The following is a 23411-nucleotide window of genomic DNA, read 5'->3' on the forward strand; positions in this document are numbered from 1 at the left end:
TAAATAATTTTATCTGATATGATGCCCTTGGTTTACAGTACTCATGGACTCATTAGTGCTTGAAAAGTAAAGATATTGTTCTTTTTCCTCAGAAACGTGCTAAGGGACAAGTGTTATTTGACAGAGTGTGTGAACATCTCAATCTCTTGGAGAAGGACTACTTTGGACTTGTGTTTCAGGAGAACTCTGAGCAGAAAGTAAGTGAAGTTATTTCAAGTTTGTTTATATCATCTTAGAAAAATACTGTGGGTAACCTGTGTAAAATTTAGCTTTCAAATAACTTATTTTATGTTTTTACTATGGCATATTTTATGTTCATGGGAGAAATTTGGAAAGATTGAAAACTTGTGTTTTCATGTATAACTTTTTGCTATTGTGTGTTTGTATGCTTTTCTACTTATATCGTAAGCAGACAGAATGGAATATCTTATACTACATTAATTGTTAGAAACTGAAAGAACTGGTTTTAAAATTTTTATGTTCAATGTTTAGCTCTTGAATTCCCCTGTATTCTAGGAATTAAGCTTGTCTGAAAAGCAGGGAAGGAGGCATATTAGAAGAAATGTCAAGGGAACCCATTTTTACTTGTCTGGAGAGAGTGTTTGCCTTGCTGAACAGATTAGTGGTTGTGTGGGGTGAAGGTGTTCCTTGCCCTGTGGTGTGGGTTATTGGGGGCAAAAAGAAAAGCAGAGCCCCGCCTGACTCAGGTGGTAGATTTGACCAGCCAGGACCCTGTGGAGATCTGCCTGGCACCGGGAGTGTGTTGAGATTGTTTCTGCTCCAGGAATTTCCCCAGTTACTACTAAGCAGGATCATCAGAGTGCTCTAATGCTTGATGCCAGTTCCAGGGACCTTCAGGGCTTCTCCGTTTCATAAACATATTAAAAAGAGAGAAATATTTACCAGTTCTGGCAATTAACCAGACTTAACCTCTAGCCTTGTGTCTTAGTCAGTTTGGGCTTTTGTAATAAAGTACCATAGACTGAGTGGCTTATAAACAAGAGACATGTGTTTCTCATAGTTGGGGAGCCTAGGAAGGTCAAAATCAAGGTGCCAGCCAATTCAGTGTCTGGTGAGGGCCCCCTTCCTGGCTCGTGGACAGGGCCTTCTCATGGTGTCCTCACATGGTGGAAGGAAGGTTACACCCTAAAGTGAAGCCCTTTTAAGTCTGTTAGATGGTGGCTGTGGGCAGACTCACTGTGATCGTTCTGTCTGAGGATGCACAGGGCACTTGGTCACAGTGCACTTTCCAGCACCTAACATTAACATCACAGTCAGTTGGTAAGATGGATATAGGCTGTAAATTTTATTTACCCGCATGCCATCATTATGTGTATTTATACATCCTGGTAATGAAATATAGGGTACTAAGAGTGATAATTATATATAAATTAAATTTTCTCAACTTACTTAGTTTGAAATCTTTGATACCTAATTTGTGGTTTAATTCTACATTTAAACTAAAGACAATTAAATTGCATGCCTGCCTGCTGAATAGTGTGTGAGCATTCTCATTAGAACTCTGTTTAGAGTACTTTTCTTAGAAGTAATAACATATTAGACATTCGACTAAATAAACTAGGTGCTCTTTTTAGACTTTAAATTATAAGGTAGTCTTGATAATGTTTCCAACCATGTGCCCTTCTCTTGGCCCTCAGAGCTGCAGAAGAGAAAGTGATGGAAATTTGACTGTCATTACCCACTTTTTCTGAGATTATATTTTGGTACATTCACAGGAGCATTTAATCTTTTTAAAAAAGGAAGACCATCTAATATGTTCTGGAATATGTAGAATAACATGTTCTGTTAGTAGAAATAGGATATGCTATATTAAGACATACGGTATTTCTGGAACAGTAGATTTGCGTGAGAAAGAGTGGTGCTTAGATAGAAGGATTCACTATTTTTTATTTTGCTGATTCTTATGTGTCTAATCTGTATCTTTCACCTGAATCTCAGACTCATATACTTCACTGCCTACTGGACACTACACTCAGTTGTCTTAAAGCAAACACGTCATCTTCCTCTTAAACTTCATTTGTTCCCTGAAGAGTGAGGAGAGGTTCCTTCTACTTTTTATACCTCTTTTCATTGCTTATCAGTCAGCGAGTTCTGTCTTTTCTACCTGCTAACATCCCTCTTCTGGTTCTCTTTGTCCACAGTTCTTGCTTTGGTTTAGGCTCTTGTCATCTCTTGCTTTGACTATTTTATTAGCCTCCTAACTGGTCTAACTGTCCAGTCTTAGGCCTCTGTGATCATTCTTCACCTTGCTGCTGGATCAAACTCTCGAAGGCATATCCCATCTTGGCACTCATTGGCTTCAAACCGTTTAATGGATACAATTTAACCCTCTTAGTGTGAATTACAATCTTGGTCATGTGACTTGCGTCTACTTCTTTACCTCCATTTCTCAGTAACCTCTCACATACAGTCCATATTGAACTCACTCTAAATTTCTCTCCTAAGGGGAGCTTTGCCAGTCCGTACTATATCTGCTTGAACATACTATCCCTTACATTTGGAATATCCTTCTCATTTTTTTGGTATCTGAATGTCTACTCTTCCTTAAGATCCAACTTAGGTATCCTACTCTATGAGATTTTCCTTGACTCTTTTCCATCACCATCCCTCCTGCCCGCAACTCAAGGACTGAGTTGACAGTTCAGTCATGTAGACATTTAGCACAAACCTTATTTGTTTATCAGTCTTTCTTCCCATTGCTCTAGGGACTTCTTGAGGGTAGAGGCCTTACCTTTTATCTGTGTAACATCTGTATATCTAGACATTATCAGATATTTTAAAAATACTACCTGTGTGCCATCTCACACCCATTAAGATGGCCACTATAAAAAAACAAAACAAAAACCCCAGAAAATAAAAAATGTTGCCGAGGATGTGAAAAAATTGGAATCCCTATGCACTGGTGATGGGAAGGTAGTATGGTGCAGCTATTAGGAAAACAGTATAGAGGTTACTTAAAAAATTATAAATAGAATTACCAAGTGATCTAGCAATCTTACTTCTGGGTATATATCCAAAAGAATTGAAAGCAGGATCTTGAAGAGACATTTGCACACCTGTGTTCATTGCAGCATTACTCACAATAGCCAAGAGATAGAAGCAACCCAAATGTTTCTTGATGGATGAATTGGATAAACGAAATGTGGCATATACAAGGTGTGGTGAATGGAACGTTATTGAGCCTTAAAGAAGGAAATCTTGTTCATCCTATAACATGGATGAACCTAGAGAATATTATATTGAGTGAAGTTAGTCACAAAAAGACAAGTACTGTATGAGTCCCTTATATGAGGTATCCCTAGTCAAACCCATGGAAACAAAGTAAAATGGTGGTTGCCTGGGAGTAGGGGGAGGAGAAAATGGGAAGTTGTTGTTCAATAGGTATAGAGTTTGTTTTGCAAGGTGAAGAAGTTCTAGAATCTGTTGCACAACAATGTGATATAGTTAGCGCTACTGAACTGTACACTAACAATTGGTTAAGAGGGTAAATTTTTATGTTACGTGTTTTTTACCACAATTAAAAAAAATACTACCTGTGTGCAAACCAGTGTACTTCTGCAACTCTAGCAGTAAATAATTAAGACACAGACCCTGCCTTCATGGATGTCCCCACTTAGTCCTAGTTGAGAAGACAGAGTTAAAAAACCTGAATTACACAGTTACTGAATTTTGATTACTGTTCTACAGGAAAGATTCAGGTTACTAACGGGAAAGACTTCTTAGGAGAGCATGATGCTTAAGGAGAGATCTGAAGTTGAGTGGGCTTTGGGCGAAGGGACATGGGAAGCACACACACAGGGCCCTGGGCAGGAATAGCTGACCGCTTGCTAAATGGAAAGACATCTGCTGTGGTTAATGGGGGGAGACTGGATATTGATAAGGGGTCAGATTATGCAGAGCTATCTAGGCTATATGTCTATATTTCAAGGCTTGGGAGATCTCCTTTATCCTAAGAAAAATGGTTAGTCATTGATAGGCTGACACAGTGATGTAACGCAACCAGTCTTGCCTTTAAAAAGGTCTGAGAGAGGGAATATGAGCAGGTCTGCTCACCCAAAGGACAAAAGTGTAGCCTCAGTTGAGGTTGTGGTAGTGAAAGTAGACGAGCCAATGATTTAGGAGAGATGTGAATTGCTGTTGACCGTCCGGCTGAGATTGGAGATCATAAAACTGTGATGGCAGCAGAATACATTGGTGTGTGCTTCTCTAATTGCTCTCTGCACCCTGGGTATAACAGTGGAGAAATGGGGTATTAAAGGGGAGTTGGCTATGTTCACGGTGGTTATGGTTAGAGGGCAAAAGATTGAGAAAACTGGAGATCCTGATGCACAGGTTATCAAGCTGATTATTCATAGGATCACAGGAACATAATTGAAGCTGAAATGGGCTGATAGGCTGGGAGAAAATGGCTGAGACCAAGGGATGAAAGTCCAAAGAAGTCGACGGGCAGGGAGAGTGAGAATAACTGGCTAGAAGACTTAGGAGAGGAAATGATTGCATCTGAGAATGGAACAGTGACATCTAATGAGGTGGAGAACTCTGTGTGGTGACACGACTGAGTGTTCAGCTATGAAAAGGGATGGCTGAGGTCAAGGAGAGGCTAAGGTCATTAGGACAGAGACCATTAAGATAAGGTTAAGTTTGGAGGGGTTCTCCAGAAGGTTCTCATTGACAAAAAAGCTAATACTAAACAGGGAACTCATAATTCCTTATTTTACTCTGTAGTTTCTCTTACAAAATTCGAGATGAAAATGCTCACAAAATTAGGCACACACTTTGTTATCTAGGCTTTAACTATAGAACAGTGGGAGAATAAACAGCAGTGTCCTTTCTGAAATACTCACTTTTCAGGAAATCAGTGCTCACATGTGATTGGGAATATATTTAATCATTCATATATAATCTGATTTGCCTTTGTAACTTTTGTGTTGTATATATTTTGTTTTGTTCCTTCTTGCTTATGTGGACAAAATCCAGTCCTCAAGATGTCTGGGCTAAAGAACTCTTATTTTTCAAATTTAGATTTGTATCGTGTCCTTTTCTTTTCCATAGAAAATTATTACTATTGCACCAACTCAGCTCATGCGATTTCAACAATAGGATACTATAGGAAATAGGAATTTAAACTGTTTTTTAAAATGCTGAATATTATCTGTATTTATGGACGTTTTCAGTCCCTGATCATTTCAACATATTATAATGTAAAGCCATGGTTATTTGTATGAAAATTTTCCATGGAAAGGAATATCTCATCTTATTTTAGTGTAGTGCTGTGTCTCTCATGGTTGGAAGCCTTCCACTTTACTCTTGAGTATGAAAATCTATCATTATTAGTGTTAGAACTTTTTAATGTCTGTAGAAAACTCATGCAAACTTTACTATGGAAAATTTCTTTAGGAATATGTGAAATCAAGCAGCCTGTTATTCTTTTATACACAGAATTCCCAGTCCATATAGTTCTTGTATTCATGTCTAAATGGAACCATCATTAAGGATTTTGGACTATCTTTTTTTTTTTTTTTTTTTTTTTTTTTTTTCTTTTTGCGGTATGCGGGCCTCTCACTGTTGTGGCCTCTCCCGTTGCGGAGCACAGGCTCCGGATGCGCAGGCCCAGCGGCCATGGCTCACGGGCCCAGCCGCTCCGCGGCATGTGGGATCCTCCCAGACCGGGGCACGAACCCGTATCCCCTGCATCGGCAGGCGGACTCTTAACCACTGCGCCACCAGGGAGGCCCTGGACTATCTTTAAAGGGAAAATATTGTCTTGAATTTTTGATGTTAACAGAGTTTGGCATCTAGCCCGGGATTTTAATGTCATTTTGCTTCAAGTCATATTGAAAGGGGAGCTTGTTTGAAGCGTAGTTGATATCCACAGCTAACTTTGTGAAAATTGATTAACGCATTTCTCTGATGGCCAGACCATTTCCTCCCCCAGAAACTAGAACTAAAAACTCTCGTATTAAACTGTTTGTCACATATAAACTATTCTTTAATAAAATTCTATATTCAATCCAGTTACACCTTATAATACCGCAGACAGGTGTTGGGATCATGTTCTCCCAGATGCATAGTGAATGTTTCACTGTAACAGAGGGCCTGTAAGGTTTCTGCTAACACCAACGTGATGGCAGTGTTCTTAGACTTAATTTAGACAGAGGTATAATAAAGGGGATCTGCTTCAGTGCTATAAATTTTTTTTTGTTTGTTGTTTTTTTTTTTTTTGCGGTACACGGGCCTCTCACTGTTGTGGCCTCTCCCGTTGTGGAGCACAGGCTCTGGACGCGCAGGCTCAGCGGCCATGGCTCACGGGCCCAGCCACTCCGTGGCATGTGGGATCTTCCCGGACCGGGGCACGAACCCGTGTCCCCTGCATCGGCAGGCGGACTCTCAACCACTGCGCCACCAGGGAAGCACCAGTGCTGTAAATTCTTAAAGGAAAATGCAGATTTTAGACAAAATTATTCTTTTAACATTTGGTAATAGGGTGTGTGTTGGATTAAGTTTAATTTCTCTCACCTGGCAAAATTGACAAGCACCAATTCTGAAGGCATGGCTAGGCATTTTAAAAACTTCTAACTTGGGTTTCTGCTTCTCAGAACAGTGTTTGAAATGTATGATTATAAAAAACAGGCCTATAAAGGAAGCCAATAAATAACATTCTCAACATATTAATTTAAAAACTTGGGATAAATTCATCACCAATATCTAATCCCTACTGTGATTTCAAAATATTGATTAGTATAAATGATATTTTAAGATCTGCAACTACTCTAATGTGCTGTGGAAATAGTTTTGATTCCTATGAGTGACAAAGCTAAAGGCACTGCTGATATTAGCCAGGTTTTTTTTTTGTTTTTCCCCCTACATTCATAATTAATAGTAATGCTAACTTTCAGCTAAAAGTTAATGAAGATAAAGATGTGACATTTTTTCCCCCCACCTGATTCACAGACTCTTGATTTCATGTTCTAAGGTGATTTATTAACACTGACATTCTAGGACCACATTTTAATTTTAATTTACTTTTGTTGGAAGCCTGTGATAGGATTCTCTAAGGAGAAGGGGTCTGATTTTTAATCTCATCTGGCCCATGACTACAGTGAGTCTAGTTTTTGAATCCAGAGTCTGATTTATTAACTTTTTGTGGGTAGAAGTAGTCACATAAATATTAACTTCCTTATATATGTAATATATCTCCTTTGGAAATAAAAAATTATGTGAAGAAGGGATATATACTGAAAGGTGATAGAACAATTTAATTTTATCATTGCCCGAAAACGTCTACTATTAAAGGCACTAGATAAAGTCCATTGCATGTGTACTTACTCTTCACGAAGCATTTGAATGAATGTTTGAAGAGAACAACCCCATGGGGTAGATGATATGATCTTCATCTTGAGATTGAGGAAACTGAGGCTTAAAGAAGACAAGGAATGAGCCCAAGGTCACAGAGTCGGTGGAAAGCCAGAATTTGACTCCATGTAGTTCTGATTCCAAAGTCTATGTATGTGGCAGCCAAATCTTTAAAAAATGGGAATGGTGCGCTCTAAGCTGTCATGGTGTGTGTGAGTGTGTGCACTTATGTCATTCTCTGTTGGCTTTTTCCATCTTTTTGCGTCTGCTTGATCCACCCAGCACTCCTCAAGTGTCAGAACCAAGAAATTCATTTTTATTATTTATCTGTTAAAAAGAGTTTTATGTCCACTATTTACTTACAATTGATAATGCAGATAATAGACTGATATTTCTTTTAAAAGTCATGTTAGGCATTTTTGGTTTTTTTACTTAGGAATTTATGACCCTAGGCAATAAAATTGTATCCCACTCATGATCTAAGTGCTCACTGGAGCTAATTATTCAAATAAAAATAAACCTAAGACAAATAATATAACCTGTGGTCTTTTAAATTGATCACAGCATGGGAAGGGAGGAGACAAGCAGTGGGCCACCAGCCAACAGGTATTAATTTAGTACTTACACTGGTTGCCTAGAACTGCCAAGTCCTGTGAAGGACGCAGGGAATAATGGTCTATCCTGGCCTTGCAAAGACCTCCTTACTCCTGGGTGGGAATGGAGTTCACAGTGTGGAAGTGGGTGTGGTTAACAAATGGGTACCAAAGGGCAAACCAGGTCGGTGGATGCAACAAATCCTCTCTGCTGCCGCTGTTTGATCATATCAGGTAAACTCTGCCTGCTCAGTTTTTGGATGGGCTCTGAAATAAAGAGAATAAGCCTCTTTGGTCATAATATTGTGCCTGGCAATGTTGTGGAAAGTGGCCCGAGAATGACAGCGAGTCTGAATGTGGTTGGCTGGTGCACAGAAACTTATTACTCATACTCCTGGGTCTGCAGAGCCAGATTGACTCTCTGCATGCTGTGCAGAAACTGTCAGGTGACTTGTACGAGGCTTTGGTGCTTCATGTGAGAATGGACAGTGCCGGGTGGCTGGGACCCAGGGTTACTTCTTGGGGTTACAGAAGATGATGCTGCTTCCACCCTCTTCCTCCGAGAACAGAGAGGTCTTTTGTTGTTGTTGTTGCTGTTCTGCGATAGACATCTATACCAAAACACACAGTGAAACTGGGGATTTGGAAGGGGTGTGTCTAGGCCTTTAATAAGACCAGGAGTTTCCCCTCCCCTCTCTTCTTTCTTCTGTGCTTACGTTCTGCGGGATTTTTTTCCTTTTCAGTTTGGCACGAGTTGTGTCTGCTTCAGTTTTTCTTGCTGTGGTTGTTACATCCTTGGACGAAATACCAAAACACTTTTGACTCTCCTTCCCTCTCCCCCAGCCACTCCCCTGTCTGGGCCAGAGGCTGAATGGTGTGTTTTTCTCATTCTTGTGCCTCATGATAGCCCGCCATTTGGGAGCCAGCTGTTGCGTGGACAGCTGCTGCAGGGCCGGGAAGCTGAATGCCAGGCTCTCTTCTCGGGGGAGAATTAGAGCTGCTCCTTGACACAGCACTGGAGGTACCGTGAGAGGGTCCTATTGGCCCTTCATATCAGTGGGCCATGCAGCTGGGCCACCAGTGCTATGAAACTTAGACCAAGCTCTGGTAACTCTTTGTTGAGAGGGTTGAATATAAGCAGTGTTAGAACAGAGCCATGCACACCTTGGATCCTTGCTGCCCCGAGTATAAGCCCTGAATGGTATAGTAAGACCCGTGGGGGTCTGTGCAGCTTTGCTTTCAAAGCATCCTGTTGTTACTACTTCTTAATAGTGTGTAAGTTAATGTTCCGTTGTACCCATTCAACATATCGTTAAGATAGTAGGTTATAATTTTCTATGTAGCAGTAAACATTTTAATTGTTTGCTTTATGTATCTGAATAAAATTCTGTTTAAATACAGATGTTATAATACATGATTTGGGATGCTTTTAGAATGAACGAAACTTATTTATTCTAAAGCCAATTATTTGAGTCAGTTTAATATATCTCAAAAATGTAATTGTTCTATTAGTGAAGATAAAGTGAACTTTAATAATGACTTGAGGATAATGTAGGAGAAGTATAAAAAATAAACATATATATAGTATATACATAAACACACACACACATAAGCAAATTTTTTTTATTGGATACATCTTTTGCCTGTAGCTTTAAAAAAACAAATATTTAATGTCCTTAGAGGGTTTGAACCTAGTAGTTCAAATTTGGTCTTTTTTGCTTTAAGATATTATAGTGGTTTCCTAGAATCTTTTTTTTTTTTTTTTAATTTTATTTATTTATTTATTTATTTTTGGCTGTGTTGGTTCCTCGTTTCTGCGCGAGGGCTTTCTCCAGTTGCGGCGAGCGAGGGCTACTCCTCATCACGGTGCACTGGCCTCCCACTGTCGCGGCCTCTCCTGTTGCGGAGCACAGGCTCCAGATGCGCAGGCTCAGTAGTTGTTGCTCACGGGCCCAGTTGCTCCACGGCATGTGGGATCCTCCCAGACCAGGGCTCGAACCCGTGTCCCCTGCACCGGCAGGCAGATTCTCAACCACTGCGCCACCAGGGAAGCCCTAGAATCTTTTTTAACTTTCTCAAAGGGTGGAAATAAAGGAAAAGTGAAAGGGAGCCCCTTAGGATTGTGACTTTCAACTTGGAATGAAGTTTTAAAAGGATGTTTAAATCTTACAGGAAGGAAAATACTGGCTCCAATCTGACAGTACTTCTCCATGGACTTGTACAGTTGCAGGCAGAAACAAAGTTTAAGGAGGAATTGGCTTTAGGAGTTGAGATAATTGTGTTTGATTGGGGTATGTGTACTTGTAACCAATAGTTTCCAATTCACATTTTATCCATGAATAAGAGCAGTTATTGTCCTTGACTGAGCTCTCATTTCAGCGTCCACAGGGGCTGTTTGCTGGCAGTACTACTATAGAATAAAGACTAGATGTAGATGTATTACGTCTCGTCATTTGGGTAGATGTTTGATTTCACATCCAAGAAAATAAGGCCCAAGAGACCCACCTTAAAGTGTTTTAATATCTTATTTATAACACACACACAAACACGCATTCAAAAACAAACCAGTACTGAGCCCAGTGGAATGCTAGTAGCTGTTTGCATAGGACTTTGTTAAAATGTTTACACTTAAGTAAGTATGTGAACTGTAAACTGTTCCATTTTGGACTCTGGACTACTTCTTATGGGTTAATTAACCTTTTTTTTTCACCCCCTGCAGAACTGGCTAGATCCCGCAAAAGAAATGAAGAGACAGCTGCGAAGTGAGTATTAAATCATCATACTTTGAAGTTATCAAGTTAATCTTGACATCTGTGTTTTTCTGTCTTTACTAAAATTCACAGGAATGTAAACTAGACTAAGATAGTGATAGAATGATCAGCTCTGTTTTGCATTCATATCATGAAGGAAGTTGAAACTCAACAATATTTCTGTAGAATCATGACTGTTTATTTTGGTCATGGCTTAGGGACTCCTGGTCAAGAGGTTGTAGACTCCTCTTCTTAAATATTCCCTCACGGTGTCTACCACTGTGAAGCAGCACCTGATCTTTATCTCTGGGGGAAAGTATGAGAAGCTGCTTTTCTGTCACTTTCCCTTTTTATATGCAATGTACCCAAGAGAGCCTACTACTCTTGCTTTGTTTACTTGATTTTGGCTGCGTGTCCAATTAGTTGAATTAGTAAGCGTGCCTCTGGCTCCAGAGGCATATGGATACACTGCTTCTGGATGTCCTGGAGTGAGGGTTTGAGGAGTGAAGGCCATGCAAAATGATCCTTCGAGTCCTCTGGGGTGTTTGCCTTCTCTCCTCCTTGGGCCACTTTTTGTGCTCTGAGTCTGGGTTTGTTCTTAGTTCTGTTTGTCCCTTTCTTCCATTTCCCCATTTGTTCTTACTGTCATCTCCCTAAGTGACTTATGTGTCCCACTCTATCTAACCAGCTTCAGTTCCCTCCTGTGGCTGGTTTTGTGATATCTGCATCACGAGTCTTTATCACCTCAGAACAATCTCTGATAGGGGATCTGGCTGCTTAATGTACTTCAGGGTCTGTGAATGACTTAAGCAGGAAAAGGAGGGAGCCACAAACAGCTGGACTGTTCAGACAAGAGAACAAAATTCTTACCAGCCCTTTGGACGGTGGGCCCCAGAGCTGTCCAGGGAGAAGCCATTTCCCTGAGTGCCAGCCAGCAGGATGCTCTTTGCACTGTTGGTTTCATTTCCCTACTTCTTTAGTATTCCCAACTTATTTATTCCCAACGTCAAAACACTGGAACACATCTATGCTTTTCCCTCCGGTTCCTTTCTGTCTACCTTCCATCTCATTTTCAGTTCTCCACATTTGTTTTCTTTATTTCTTTTTCTTTCTCTCTCAAATTAGTAATAAGTTTGGGAGTTTTCCCATCATTTCTTTCCTCCTCTACTCTCCTTTTTTTTTTTTCTTTACTGAGTGTATACCTTATTTTTCCTATTTCCTCTCCTTGTAGACTCATCTTTCTTTTCATTTTTCAAATATCTTTGATTAGAGTGACCTTCCTGATTTGCCCAGGACTGTGAGGGCCTGAGGGGTTTCTCAGAATGTGGGACTTTTAGTGCTAACTGGGGTGGTTGGTCACCCTATCTTTTGACTTTGACGGTTATCCCTGGCTTTCCATCCTTCCCTCCCTCCCTCCCCCACCCCTCTGCCATGCATTTATTAGCTTGGTGTTTCATCCATTCATGTTTGCTTCATAATAGAAAAGGGGGAAAGTAAAGAAAAGGAGTAATTAGACAGAGATACATTATGCTTACATTATGGAAGAAACTGTACCAGAAAGCTTCGGAACTTTTTCTAGTCCCTTCTGCGGTTGTTAAAACTCTGCAAAGTGCGTGAATTCAAAAAGGTATGGATGCTTGGTTCTTCCACTTTCTCTGAAACCCTACTTGCCAAGTGACCCAAACCATGGACGGAACAGGAAAACCTCTGAAACATGATTGATGTTCCATTGAATTTGTTTCCTATAGTTTTGCTTTGGCTTCTGTTGGATTATGTTTGTGTGCTACTCACTTCAGAGTCATGGAGCTGTCCTAACTTTTGGAAGGCAAGGCTCTTCTTGCTGATTATGAATCACGGTCTTATGTTTTGATTAATTGTGAAGGTTTTTTTTTTTAGAGTTATTTCAGGACTTTTGCCCTTGTGGTTTGGCAAGAGGAATAACAGTAACACAGGATTTGGCATTTTCAAACTATTGGAACTAGTTCCCTAATGGAATCCTGTACCGTCCTAATCATGAAAGTAGGCTGAGGAAATGAAGTTTTAGCTGTTGCATTTTACCTCTTTCGGCATGTGTTAAAATGGATGAAAGAACTGTTTGTTCTCTCTTAGCCCAACCTCTGCTGTGATTTATTGTCATTCAGTTAACAGAGGTAAACAATCTTTTTTGAGTTACTTTTGACAACTGACAGCCTATCCGTTTCTGTGTAAAAGTTGCCTAAAAATCTTTATTTTCTCAAATGTACACAAATAAGACTATATAGATATATAAGGCTATATATCCTAGGCTTGCCTGTATTAATATATAAACAATCCATAGCTAGATAGACTGTTTATATAGCTAGGTAAAAATGATAATAATCCATAACTAAATAAAAAGTTTAGCATTATTGGTACAACTTTATCAACTTTAGAATTGGAAATAGAACCTGAAATATGTGTTCTATTAGAAACTTATCCCTGTCGTCATATCCAGGTAAGCATGTGCTGGTGTTAATACCTAGGAAACAAATAAATAAAGATCCATTAAGAAATGATATGATAATCCTGTGATGACTTTGCTTAATTATGGGTTAGTAATTACCTTGAAGAAGTACATATGCATCACAGCCAACCTGGTGCTACTGGCCAAGAAATGGCATGTCTCTTAATACTCAAGAAAGTTCTATATCTTTTTTATGATGTTTTAAATGTATAGAGGGAACTTAAATCTGTTTATTAAATTTGGCAGGTTTGCGTTATTAGTAGAATAATGATGTACTGAGCCAAAATCCAGCAAGAGTTCTGTGTATTCACAGTAGCTATTCAATAACTCTTCATTGACTTCTGAGTAGGAGAAAAGCTAGCGTGTCTATGGTGAGAAAAGAATAAAATGACCCATTGAACAAGAGAATGGGATTCAGGAAATTTTTCTTCAAGTCCCTAAATGAAAGCAACTGTGAGGCCTTCAAATATGTGTGAAATGAAATCACACACACACACACACACACACACACACACACACACAGTTTTTATGTTTTTATTTGGAAATAGCATGAACTTTGAGTATAACTCTGAATTCAGACCTTTGGAATTATTTTGATCCCTTTACGAAAATAATACCTGCCCTGTCCCCAGAGTTGAGTGTGTTTTTGTTGTTGTTGTTGTTGGTTTGTTTTTAAAGCCATCCGAAGCATGATGAATCAAACATAAGTTAAATGGTAATGTATAAATAGCAGTGTTTTAACTTTTGTTAAGTCATTATGGCATGGTTGTTTACTGTATTCACGAATATTCTTAAGCCTACTTTATAAAACCTGGGAAATATTTTTATTGTCTTTAAGTATTGTTACGTTTTATCACTCTCTCCCTTCCAATAGCCCATTAATCATTTCTTGACTAGTTATAGTGATCATTTGATCATTACCCCTCTTCCCCCAACAATATAGAAATCCTAAATTTCTTTCTTTTTTAATAAATTTATTTTATTTATTTTATTTTTGGCTGTGTTGGGTCTTTGTTGCTGAGCGCGGGCTTTTCTCTAGTTGTGGCGGGCAGCGGCTACTCTTTGTTGCGGTGCACGGGCTTCTCATTGCTGTGGCTTCTCTTGTTGCGGAGCATGGGCTCTAGGCACGCGGGCTTCAGTAATTGTGGTGCAGGCTCAGTAGTTGTGGCACACGGGCTTAGTTGCTCCACGGCTTGTGGGATCTTCCCGGACCAGGGCTCAAACCCGTGTCCCCTGCATTGGCAGGCAGATTCTTAACCACTGCACCACCAGGGAAGCCCTCTTTTTCTTCTTTTAAAGTGTGGAGAATATTTGGCATCTAGAGATCCTGTGGTTAAAACAAATCTTATCTCAGAACTATTACATGAAGTTTATATTAAAATTTTTGCATACTAGATCACCATATAAAACACTTGTTGACATACCAGTAAATGTTTATAAAAAAGTGAACCTATTATTCTTTGATGATGGGTTATTTATGGAATTGATTTTTACTTTATTTTTCTCTTCATTTTTGTTTTGTAAATGATATCTTCTTTAAATTAAAAAATTCTCTAAATTGATTTGTAGCAGGACTGATCTATACTATTTGAACATTGACCTTTAAATTTTATGAGTATAAATGGTGATTGTGTTGGTTGCATAAATAATCATGATCTTTAATAATTACAGATCTTCCTTGGCTGTTCAGCTTTAATGTGAAGTTTTATCCTCCTGATCCTTCTCAGTTGACTGAAGATATCACCAGGTACTTTACATTTATACTAAAAATGATTCTTTTTTATTTTATTTTATTTTTTTTGCGGTACACGGGCCTGTCACTGTTGTGGCCTCTCCCGTGCAGAGCACAGGCTCTGGACGCGCAGGCTCAGTGGCCATGGCTCACGGGCCCAGCTGCTCCACGGCACATGGGATCCTCCCGGACCGGGGCACGAACCCGCATCCCCTGCATCAGCAGGCAGACTCTCAACCACTGCGCCACCAGGGGAGCCCCTAAAAATGATTCTTTACTTACAGCTCTCATTTATTTCATTGCCCTGGGGGGGAATGGTGGTAATTTTAGGATTAAAACCAAAACATTTTTTCTTAAGCTGAGTTTTAGAAGTTTCCTTGGAAGTGGAAATTCCAAAATAGTTTGAAATGTTTCTGGTTTCAGAAATTTTATTCACTTTTCTTTAACTTGCCATTTATATTCAAGTAATGGAATATTTTTTAAAAATTGCAGCAGGGACTTCCCTGGTGGTCCAGTGATTAAGACTCCATGCTCCCAATGCAGGGGGCCCGGGTTCTGTCCCTGGTCAGGGAACTAGATCCCGCATGCCACAACTAAGACCTGGCGCAGCCAAATAAATAAATATAAAAAAAAATTGCAGCAACTTTGTTTCCTATGTTATACTTTCAAAAATCACTGGTATTTATTAATATTTCAGATATTCATACTAAGATAGTTTTTATCGTGTAACCCATGTGTGCCAGTGTACTAATCTCAGCTTACAAACGTTATATAAAGGTAGAAAAATGAAAAACTTTCTAAAAGTTAATTTTTGGAAGTCTCTTGAACTGTAATTTTTACACACACACACACACACACACACACACACACACACACACACACACACACACACACACACACACACACACACACACACACACACACACACACACACACACACACACACACACACCTGATCCCCAGGATAAAAAACTAATAAGGTAGGCTTTCTTATGTAAGAGTCAGTAGCTATTTCTTTTCCATCTCCTCTCAGATTATCTGGACAATACAGACACATGCTTAAATTGCAAATAAAAGTTTCAGTTTAGGAGCAAGAGAGCATTTACTGATTTTGAGAGTGACTAAGTGTTTGAATGGGAACAAGGAACATTTAGAGTCCACGAGTACCTTGATATCTTAGCCCTATTAAGCTGGGTATCAACGATTGGAATTCTTAGCTTTGGTAAGAGTAGGTCTATAGAGTGATTTGTATATATTTTAAAAAGATTATTCACCTGGCCAAGGAAAACTGCATTCTGTATATATACTCTTGGAAAATTAGAGGGTGTTAGCTGAAGACTCTGTTTTTGATTCCAGTGGTTCCTGTGTCCTTGACATTTTCTGCTAGGCCAGTTTTGTCATCAGATGTGAAGTTGGGTAGATATTTAAGCAAGTGCGTGATATCCATGTGAACTAGGAATAATGGAGATTTTTTTCCAAGATTCGATAAATGACAGACCTTCCCCCCCCCCTTTACTGGTTATTGCTGAATAAGGATTTACTGATACTAATTAAGTTTTTATTGAATTAGCTTCAGCTAGTAAATAATAAATAGCAGCTTTTGTAACTACGCAGTGAGCTGCTTAGAGCATGAAACTTGACAGGTTGCCGTGCGTAGGATACGCACGTAGGCCTCACTGCGGGAGGGCCTTTGAACAGTGCACATAACTGGGACTTTGTGACCCAGCGCCCTCTTTGTACATACATTCCTCCTTGCAGTGATTCATTTGGGGATGATAATCCTTTGGTGATTGCAACTTTATAACATCGGTAAAGTGCTTTGGTTTTCTTTTTGAGGGACCTTGAACAGTCTCCCTACGTGTTTGGGGAAGAATGAAATAGCAGTCTAGTGAGCTAACTAAAAGCCTGAGACCAGCCTGTAGCTTTGCAGCCTAAATATTACGATTGAAATCTTCACTATGACTTGAGTGAACATCTAGAAGGTGGGATAGGCTTTTGAGGAGGGCAAGAACACAGTTCAGAATTATGCCTGAAGAATGATCTGTCCTGCCGTATGAAGGAGATGGACTTGGGCAACTCAGGAGGCTGTTGCGGCTTTTGTTTGAAGTTTTCGGGCCTTAGCCGTAGGCTTTAAAAACAGAAGAAAGGATCAATGTGAAAAGTAGATATACTAATATAAGGAGGAGCAACAAGATTTTAGTATAGATGGAATCTTTGTGTTCAGGTCTTAACAGTGCTGTAAGATGTGGAGAACTAGTGATATTGTTGATTAGACCTAGAGAATTTGAGGATAACGTGGAATCATAGTTTACAATTTAGTTTGCTGAAATAAAGCCGTGATGCTCATGTAGTTCTAGGGGTCAAGGAAACACATAATTCTCCTTGGAAAGAGAGCTACTGCAGTGCTTAAAAATACTCAAGACTGTAGTGATAGTGAGATGAGTTTCATTCTTAGAAACTTATGGAGCACTCGTCATGTGGCAAGTACTTTGCTAATAACTGTGGGCTTATGATGATGATAAACAGAATCCCTGCCCTGCCTGACAGGAGATTTGGGTGGTAATACAGGTGTAACTGGGGGATGGCTGATGCCGTGTTCTGGGACATGCTCTCTGACACAACAGCAAGAGCCCTGGACCACAGGCAGCGTGTCCCTTTGAACATGGCGGGGGTAGAAGCAAAAGGAGGGCGGAGCCATGACACCCCCGCCAGGCAAAAGCATCCACAGGAAGAAGCCACCAGCCAATAGGAATGGCAGTCTCTTCAAGAATGAGGGAGGGCGCTGCCATTTTCTTGGGAGGAGTCAGTGGTAACCTTAGCAAGTGGTTCAATTCAAGACTAGAAATTAGGTTTTCAAATGTTAACAAAAGGAGTTGATGGGGGACCCCCCCAACCCTCATAAAATATAAGTAACGTGTTTTTGCATGTTAGTAAAAGCCAGAATCTTTTATAACTGTGTAATAATCCACTTGGAACACTGAATGATTGTTATTATAACTAATAATAACATTATGATTATGGCTACTAGTTATTGATTGCCAGGTACCATGCAATGTCTTTTATTTATATTATCTAATTTTTTATCCTCATCTTTAAAGGGAAATAGAGTTCTTCCCATTTTACAGGTGGGAAGTTAGACTTAGGCAAGTAAATTAGCTTATTCAAGGTCACATGGTCAGCTCTGCCAGGCTCTGAAGCCCATGATTTTTCTACTGTAAAAACTGAATTAGTTGCCTCTTTAGATGGGGTAAATGGGCAAGTAAGGGCTTCCAAGTAGAGACTGACTTATGATTGTTGTTAAAGGGTCTCGGGAAAAGAAATTAGTATGAAAAGCGTAGAGAGGATAAAGGGTGGGTGACCTTAGCTTTTCATGTAAATCCTGAAGAACTGTAGCTATTTCTTAAATTTTATTAGTCTTTATAACTTTCGAAGAGCACGCTAATTTTGATTACAGTTTTAAATCCAAGGAGACTGTCTAAGTGATTAGAATTTCACCTGCAGTCACAAAACTCTTTTTTTGTAATAGTAAAAATACACTGTTGCCTGAATAGCAATTCAGAATTTCCACTCTATTACTTTGCCCTCTAGATGCATTTTTTATAAATAAATCACAAGTTTAGGAGTCCATGGAGGAAGGTGGGCTTCTTATTACAAAACACTTTTTTTGTTCTGCATTTGAAGAGTGCCTGTATTATATGTTTGTTTCAGAGGACTATCAGAACCATATTTATGAGCGCTACAATCTTAACTAACTGTTCTCCCACGCTTTTGTCCCCTGTTCCTCACAGATACTTCTTGTGCCTTCAGCTCCGGGAGGACATTGCCTCAGGCCGCCTGCCCTGCTCTTTTGTGACGCATGCCCTCCTGGGATCGTACACACTGCAGGCTGAACTTGGGGACTATGACCCAGAAGAGCATGGCAGTCATGACCTCAGCGACTTCCAGTTTGCCCCTACACAGACGAAGGAACTGGAAGAGAAAGTGGCAGAGCTGCATAAGACCCACAGGTCTGTAGACTTGCTTACTGGAGAGAGTGACCGTGGTGGGTTTAAATGGCTTCTCTTATAGCATTTGCTGGACATTTGAGCATAGTTGATGGGATTATTCATTAGCCCTTGTGGAGCTTCACCTAGTGTTAGTCAAGATAACTTGGAGTCATTGAGACAGCCTTCCATTGTCTTTATGACTGTAATATGAGGAACTGTGCTCATGAGACTAAATGTTTTCATTTATTAAAAAAATTTCCTGGGCTTCCCTGGTGGCGCAGTGGTTTGAGAGTCCGCCTGCTGATGCGGGGGACACGGGTTCGTGCCCTGGTCCGGGAAGATCCCACATGCCGTGGAGCGGCTGGGCCCATGAGCCATGGCCGCTGAGCCTGCGCATTCGGAGCCTGTGCGCCACAACAGTGAGAGGCCCGCGTACCGCAAAAAAAAAAAAAAAAAAATTACTTTTCCCTATGATATCTCCTGTGCCCTATTCCCAGTCCTCTCCCTTCATATACACACGTGAACACACATACACATACACACACCTGAAACAAACATACCCACGTACTTGTTTGGCATTGATCATACATTTCTTCTGCCTTTTAATTATTTTTATTATTTGATAAGAAAGCCAGGGAGATAATGAGGCATCAGGATTTGAGTCAGAAATGTGAGTGTAATGGGTGTTAAGGGTAGTAAATCTACAGGTGGTTTCTCTATCCACAGAAGATGACTTTTGGTTTAGCTGAGGGTTATTAATTACTGAAATACCATGTTACACTTTGAGAACTTTTATATCTGTGAAAACAAATGGTTCTCTTAAGCATGAGTTTTTAAAACTCCCAGCTACGAAATTCTCACTTGTCCCATATGGCAAAATTGAAGTTTTCAAAAATTTTGACTGAAATAATTTGAAAGGAACTTTCGGAGAGTAGAGGTTTTTAAACAGACTACCTTTGCTGACTTTTCTTTAAAAAAAATGCAGTATTTGACTTTAAATATTTTCTTATTAACTTCACTCCAAGTCTGTTCAGTAGACATGTATTATATAATTTGAAATTGAAATATCAGGTGCTGAAATGCCATGGGGAATATGAAAATTAATGGGACCCTGCTTTCTAGGAGCTTAAGATTTGTTTAGTTGGGACATGTCAGGTGTAACATCAAGCACAAGTACTTCTCATCTTTAGTATCGTCAGTCGTAGTGAAATAAAATTAAGAAGAGAATTTGTCTATTTCAGAAAGATGAAATGACTTTCTATTTTTTTATTCTTTTATTTTTAAAGTTAATTTATGTTGTACCCACTATTGCTGGGGCTTTCTCCATAGTGGAAAAAAACGAAAGCAACTTTCTAAGATAAAAAGGGTAAGGGTGGAGGGACACATCCTTGCAATGAGTAGGTTCATGTTGGAGGATCTTAAGAGAAAAATGCTGGAGGTTTAGAGTTGAGCCTTCTTCCCTGATTCCTCCTTGTCTGCACATTTAGCTGGGCTACTCCCTCCACCCCAAACTCTCCAAGCTCATGCACCCCTTTCTCTAGTTTGGTTACATTTGCTTTGCATCCACCAGTAAGATAATTCTGTTTCTTTTGATTCTTAGGGGTTTATCTCCAGCACAAGCTGATTCTCAGTTCTTAGAAAATGCCAAGAGGCTTTCCATGTATGGAGTCGACCTGCATCATGCCAAGGTACTGTGTGTGGAACGGAGAGGGGGCCTCTTTCCAGTCTGTTGACTGAAGTTTCGAGAGGGCTCCAGTTGTAGACTATAGCCTAGTTCACTTGCAGAAAAGGATCCTCACCCTCACCCAAGGGACTCTGTTTCTTTGGGGTTTCTAATTGGGGGGTTTATGGTTGTGGGGAGGGATCATTGATTCTCCCTCTTACTCTTTCTTCTTTTCCCAGTCTTTTACGTTGATACCCTTTCATATATACTTACGGTAAGACTCACCTTATCAGCCTTCTTCACCCCTCGTCCTACCTTTATCCTGTCCCAGCTTTTGCTCTCGCAAGTGCTGCCTCTGTCCCAGCCCCGTCTCCCACCTGTGTCCTGGGAGAGCAGAGCAGCTCTTAGCCACCATGAAAGGGCAAGGCAGCATGGCTATGACCACTTTCCGAAAAACTGCCGGTGAAGGAGCCCTGGAGTTGGGCTTTTCCCTACAGGCCTGTTGCACTTCTTGTAGGATAAACTAGGCTGGCCCAGGCTCCAGGCAATTAGACCTTCTGTCGCATGTGAGCAGTGGGAAAAGAATGGAATCATGGAGGTAGCTGATAGGAGAGGCAGGGTTTGGTGAGGAAGATGCCAGTAACAAACATCACCTACTTCATGATCCTAGTTTGGACGATCAGGTAGTAGGGAGAGTCGGGGCGGGAGCAGTAGGTGGGGGGAGTACAAGAGACAAGATGAAAGATGCATGTGGTTTTGAAAACTATGTCCCGAGTCGGCTCAACATGCACAGGGAACCTACTGTTGCCTGCTTTTAAAGGACCCGTCAGTCCCTTGGTGAAGTTTAGGAAGCCCAGGTTATATGATTTGAGAAATCCCTGGGAAAGCCTATCACCCAAAGGTATCTTCCTTCCCTTGGCCTCAGATGACTAATCCTTGCTTTTGTGTTAATAGTGCTTCATAGCTGCAAAGCACTCCTTTTTCCTCTGTGCCTTCCTTTATTCTTTAAATATTTTTCCTTATTACAAAAGTAATACATCTTCATCCTAGAAAATAGAGGTGAACAGAAAAATATAAAAAGACTGAAATGTCTTTATGCAGAAACAAGCACTTGTTGGTATTTTGGTATTTTCTTGTTTTTTTTAAAAAAAATCTCTGAGCAGTTGAACTCACATTTTAAAAACGGGATTATACCATGAGTATTATTTCATAATTTTTTTTTTAACTTGCTCTTATAAACACTTCTCCATGTTAGTAAATAGTCTTTGGCAGCAACATTTTTAACTGCTAGGTGCTGTAGACCCTTAATTTTTAAAAGTACTTTCACTTACACTATCTCATTTAAGGGTCGGATGTTTTGGTTTTTACAAAAACTACATAAAACAGAATGCATATGGCTTGTTACACTATCTGGCTTGTTGCCTCAAGCCACATAGTGTAAAGTAGTCCCATCTGTGTGATGTCTGCTGATCAATCCTACTAGGAGGTAAAACAGATCTTCTCCACACTTGAGTGTCTTGTAGCTCATTTCTCTTTATGATGGGGACAGGCTGGGTCAGCAGGCAAACAGAAATAAGGGAGGGAGGACAGCAGATGTGGTATCAGAAAGACGCCCAGAGCCCATCTCTCCTCTAAACCCTGTTATTCTTGCCCCACGTGAATCTTACATCTGCTGCTTTTGTTGATCATTAGTGAGAAAGCAGTCCTTAGACGACAGTCCTGGAAGGTTTCGGGATTCTTGTTTTTGAAGTTGTATGTTAGAAAAGTTAAAAAGTTGCTGGTTGTGTTATAAGGGTAATTTCAGTTCTTGCTGTGTGGTTAGGAGTAGATCACTTAAAAAAATCAGAATAACACGCATTCATTCAACTTATCATCTGGGGGATAATATTAGATAATTAGATAATATCTGATGCGCAAGATATTTGTAAAGCTCATGGGAAAAAAATCTGTAGCAATGTAAGAGAACTTTTCATGTAGTTTCAAGTTTTGTGCCTGTATACATTTTTCATTGCCTTGAGATCATATTTAAAAATTATTTTTAGGGGCTTCCCTGGTGGTGCAATGGTTGAGAGTCCGCCTGCCGATGCAGGGGACGCGGGTTCGTGCCCCGGTCCAGGAAGATCCCACATGCCACGGAGTGGCTGGGCCCGTGAGCCATGGCCGCTGAGCCTGCGCATCTGGAGCCTGTGCTCCGCAATGGGAGAGGCCACAACAGTGAGAGGCCCGCGTACCGCAAAAAAAAAACCAAACAAACAAATTATTTTTAAATTAATATTTTATCCTCAGAAGAGTCATTAATGGCACACTTATGTTAGGACAAGGTGAGGGTGTTGAATAAAAGGGCTCTTGACAAAGATAGAAGGAAACCACAAGAGTAGAATGATGCCCATGAGCTGGTAACAGCAGCTCTCCTAACCCCTCTGGGTGGGGGGGTGGGGGTGAGGCAAAGAGTAGTTGCCAGAACCCAGGGGAGGGATCTGTGTGGAGAGGGCTGTCTTGAGAGGAGCTGCGATTGTCAAGGATATAGCCACCCTGATGCGACCACCCAAGGAAGGAGTCTGGGTATTAAAAACCCTGACCTCCTTGCCCTCCTCCCTGTCTCTGATCTTCTTCAAGAACTTTCCATTGGCTGAAGTCAGTGGGAGTGGGATCCTGTTGATGTCCATATGGGGTAGCTTCCTGAGGCAGTGAGCAAGGTGGAGAAGATGCTCCTTTTTTATTAGTTTATTTTTCTGACTTTGTTGCTGAATGGCAGAAGTCAAATGTGGAGAACTAAGGCATGCTTTTTTTCCCTTTAACTTCTTCCCCTTTATCTGTAATTTCTATTCACA

General features: G+C 40.3%; 1 protein-coding gene across 20 annotated transcripts in view; it reads left to right on the forward strand.

The window, feature by feature from the left end:
* Nucleotides 1-23411, forward strand: part of EPB41L2 (erythrocyte membrane protein band 4.1 like 2) — a 272775-nt gene that overhangs the window by 136382 nt on the left and 112982 nt on the right. For all 20 annotated transcript variants that reach the window (XM_060114858.1, XM_060114849.1, XM_060114850.1 and 17 more), the window contains 5 exons: nucleotides 93-197; nucleotides 10687-10729; nucleotides 14871-14946; nucleotides 18720-18938; nucleotides 20518-20605. In XM_060114858.1, the coding sequence (XP_059970841.1) occupies nucleotides 93-197; nucleotides 10687-10729; nucleotides 14871-14946; nucleotides 18720-18938; nucleotides 20518-20605 (531 nt within the window). The remainder of the gene's footprint in view (nucleotides 1-92; nucleotides 198-10686; nucleotides 10730-14870; nucleotides 14947-18719; nucleotides 18939-20517; nucleotides 20606-23411) is intronic.

The sequence above is a fragment of the Mesoplodon densirostris genome, chromosome 12 (genome assembly GCF_025265405.1).
Source record: "Mesoplodon densirostris isolate mMesDen1 chromosome 12, mMesDen1 primary haplotype, whole genome shotgun sequence".
Lineage (NCBI taxonomy): Eukaryota > Metazoa > Chordata > Mammalia > Artiodactyla > Ziphiidae > Mesoplodon > Mesoplodon densirostris.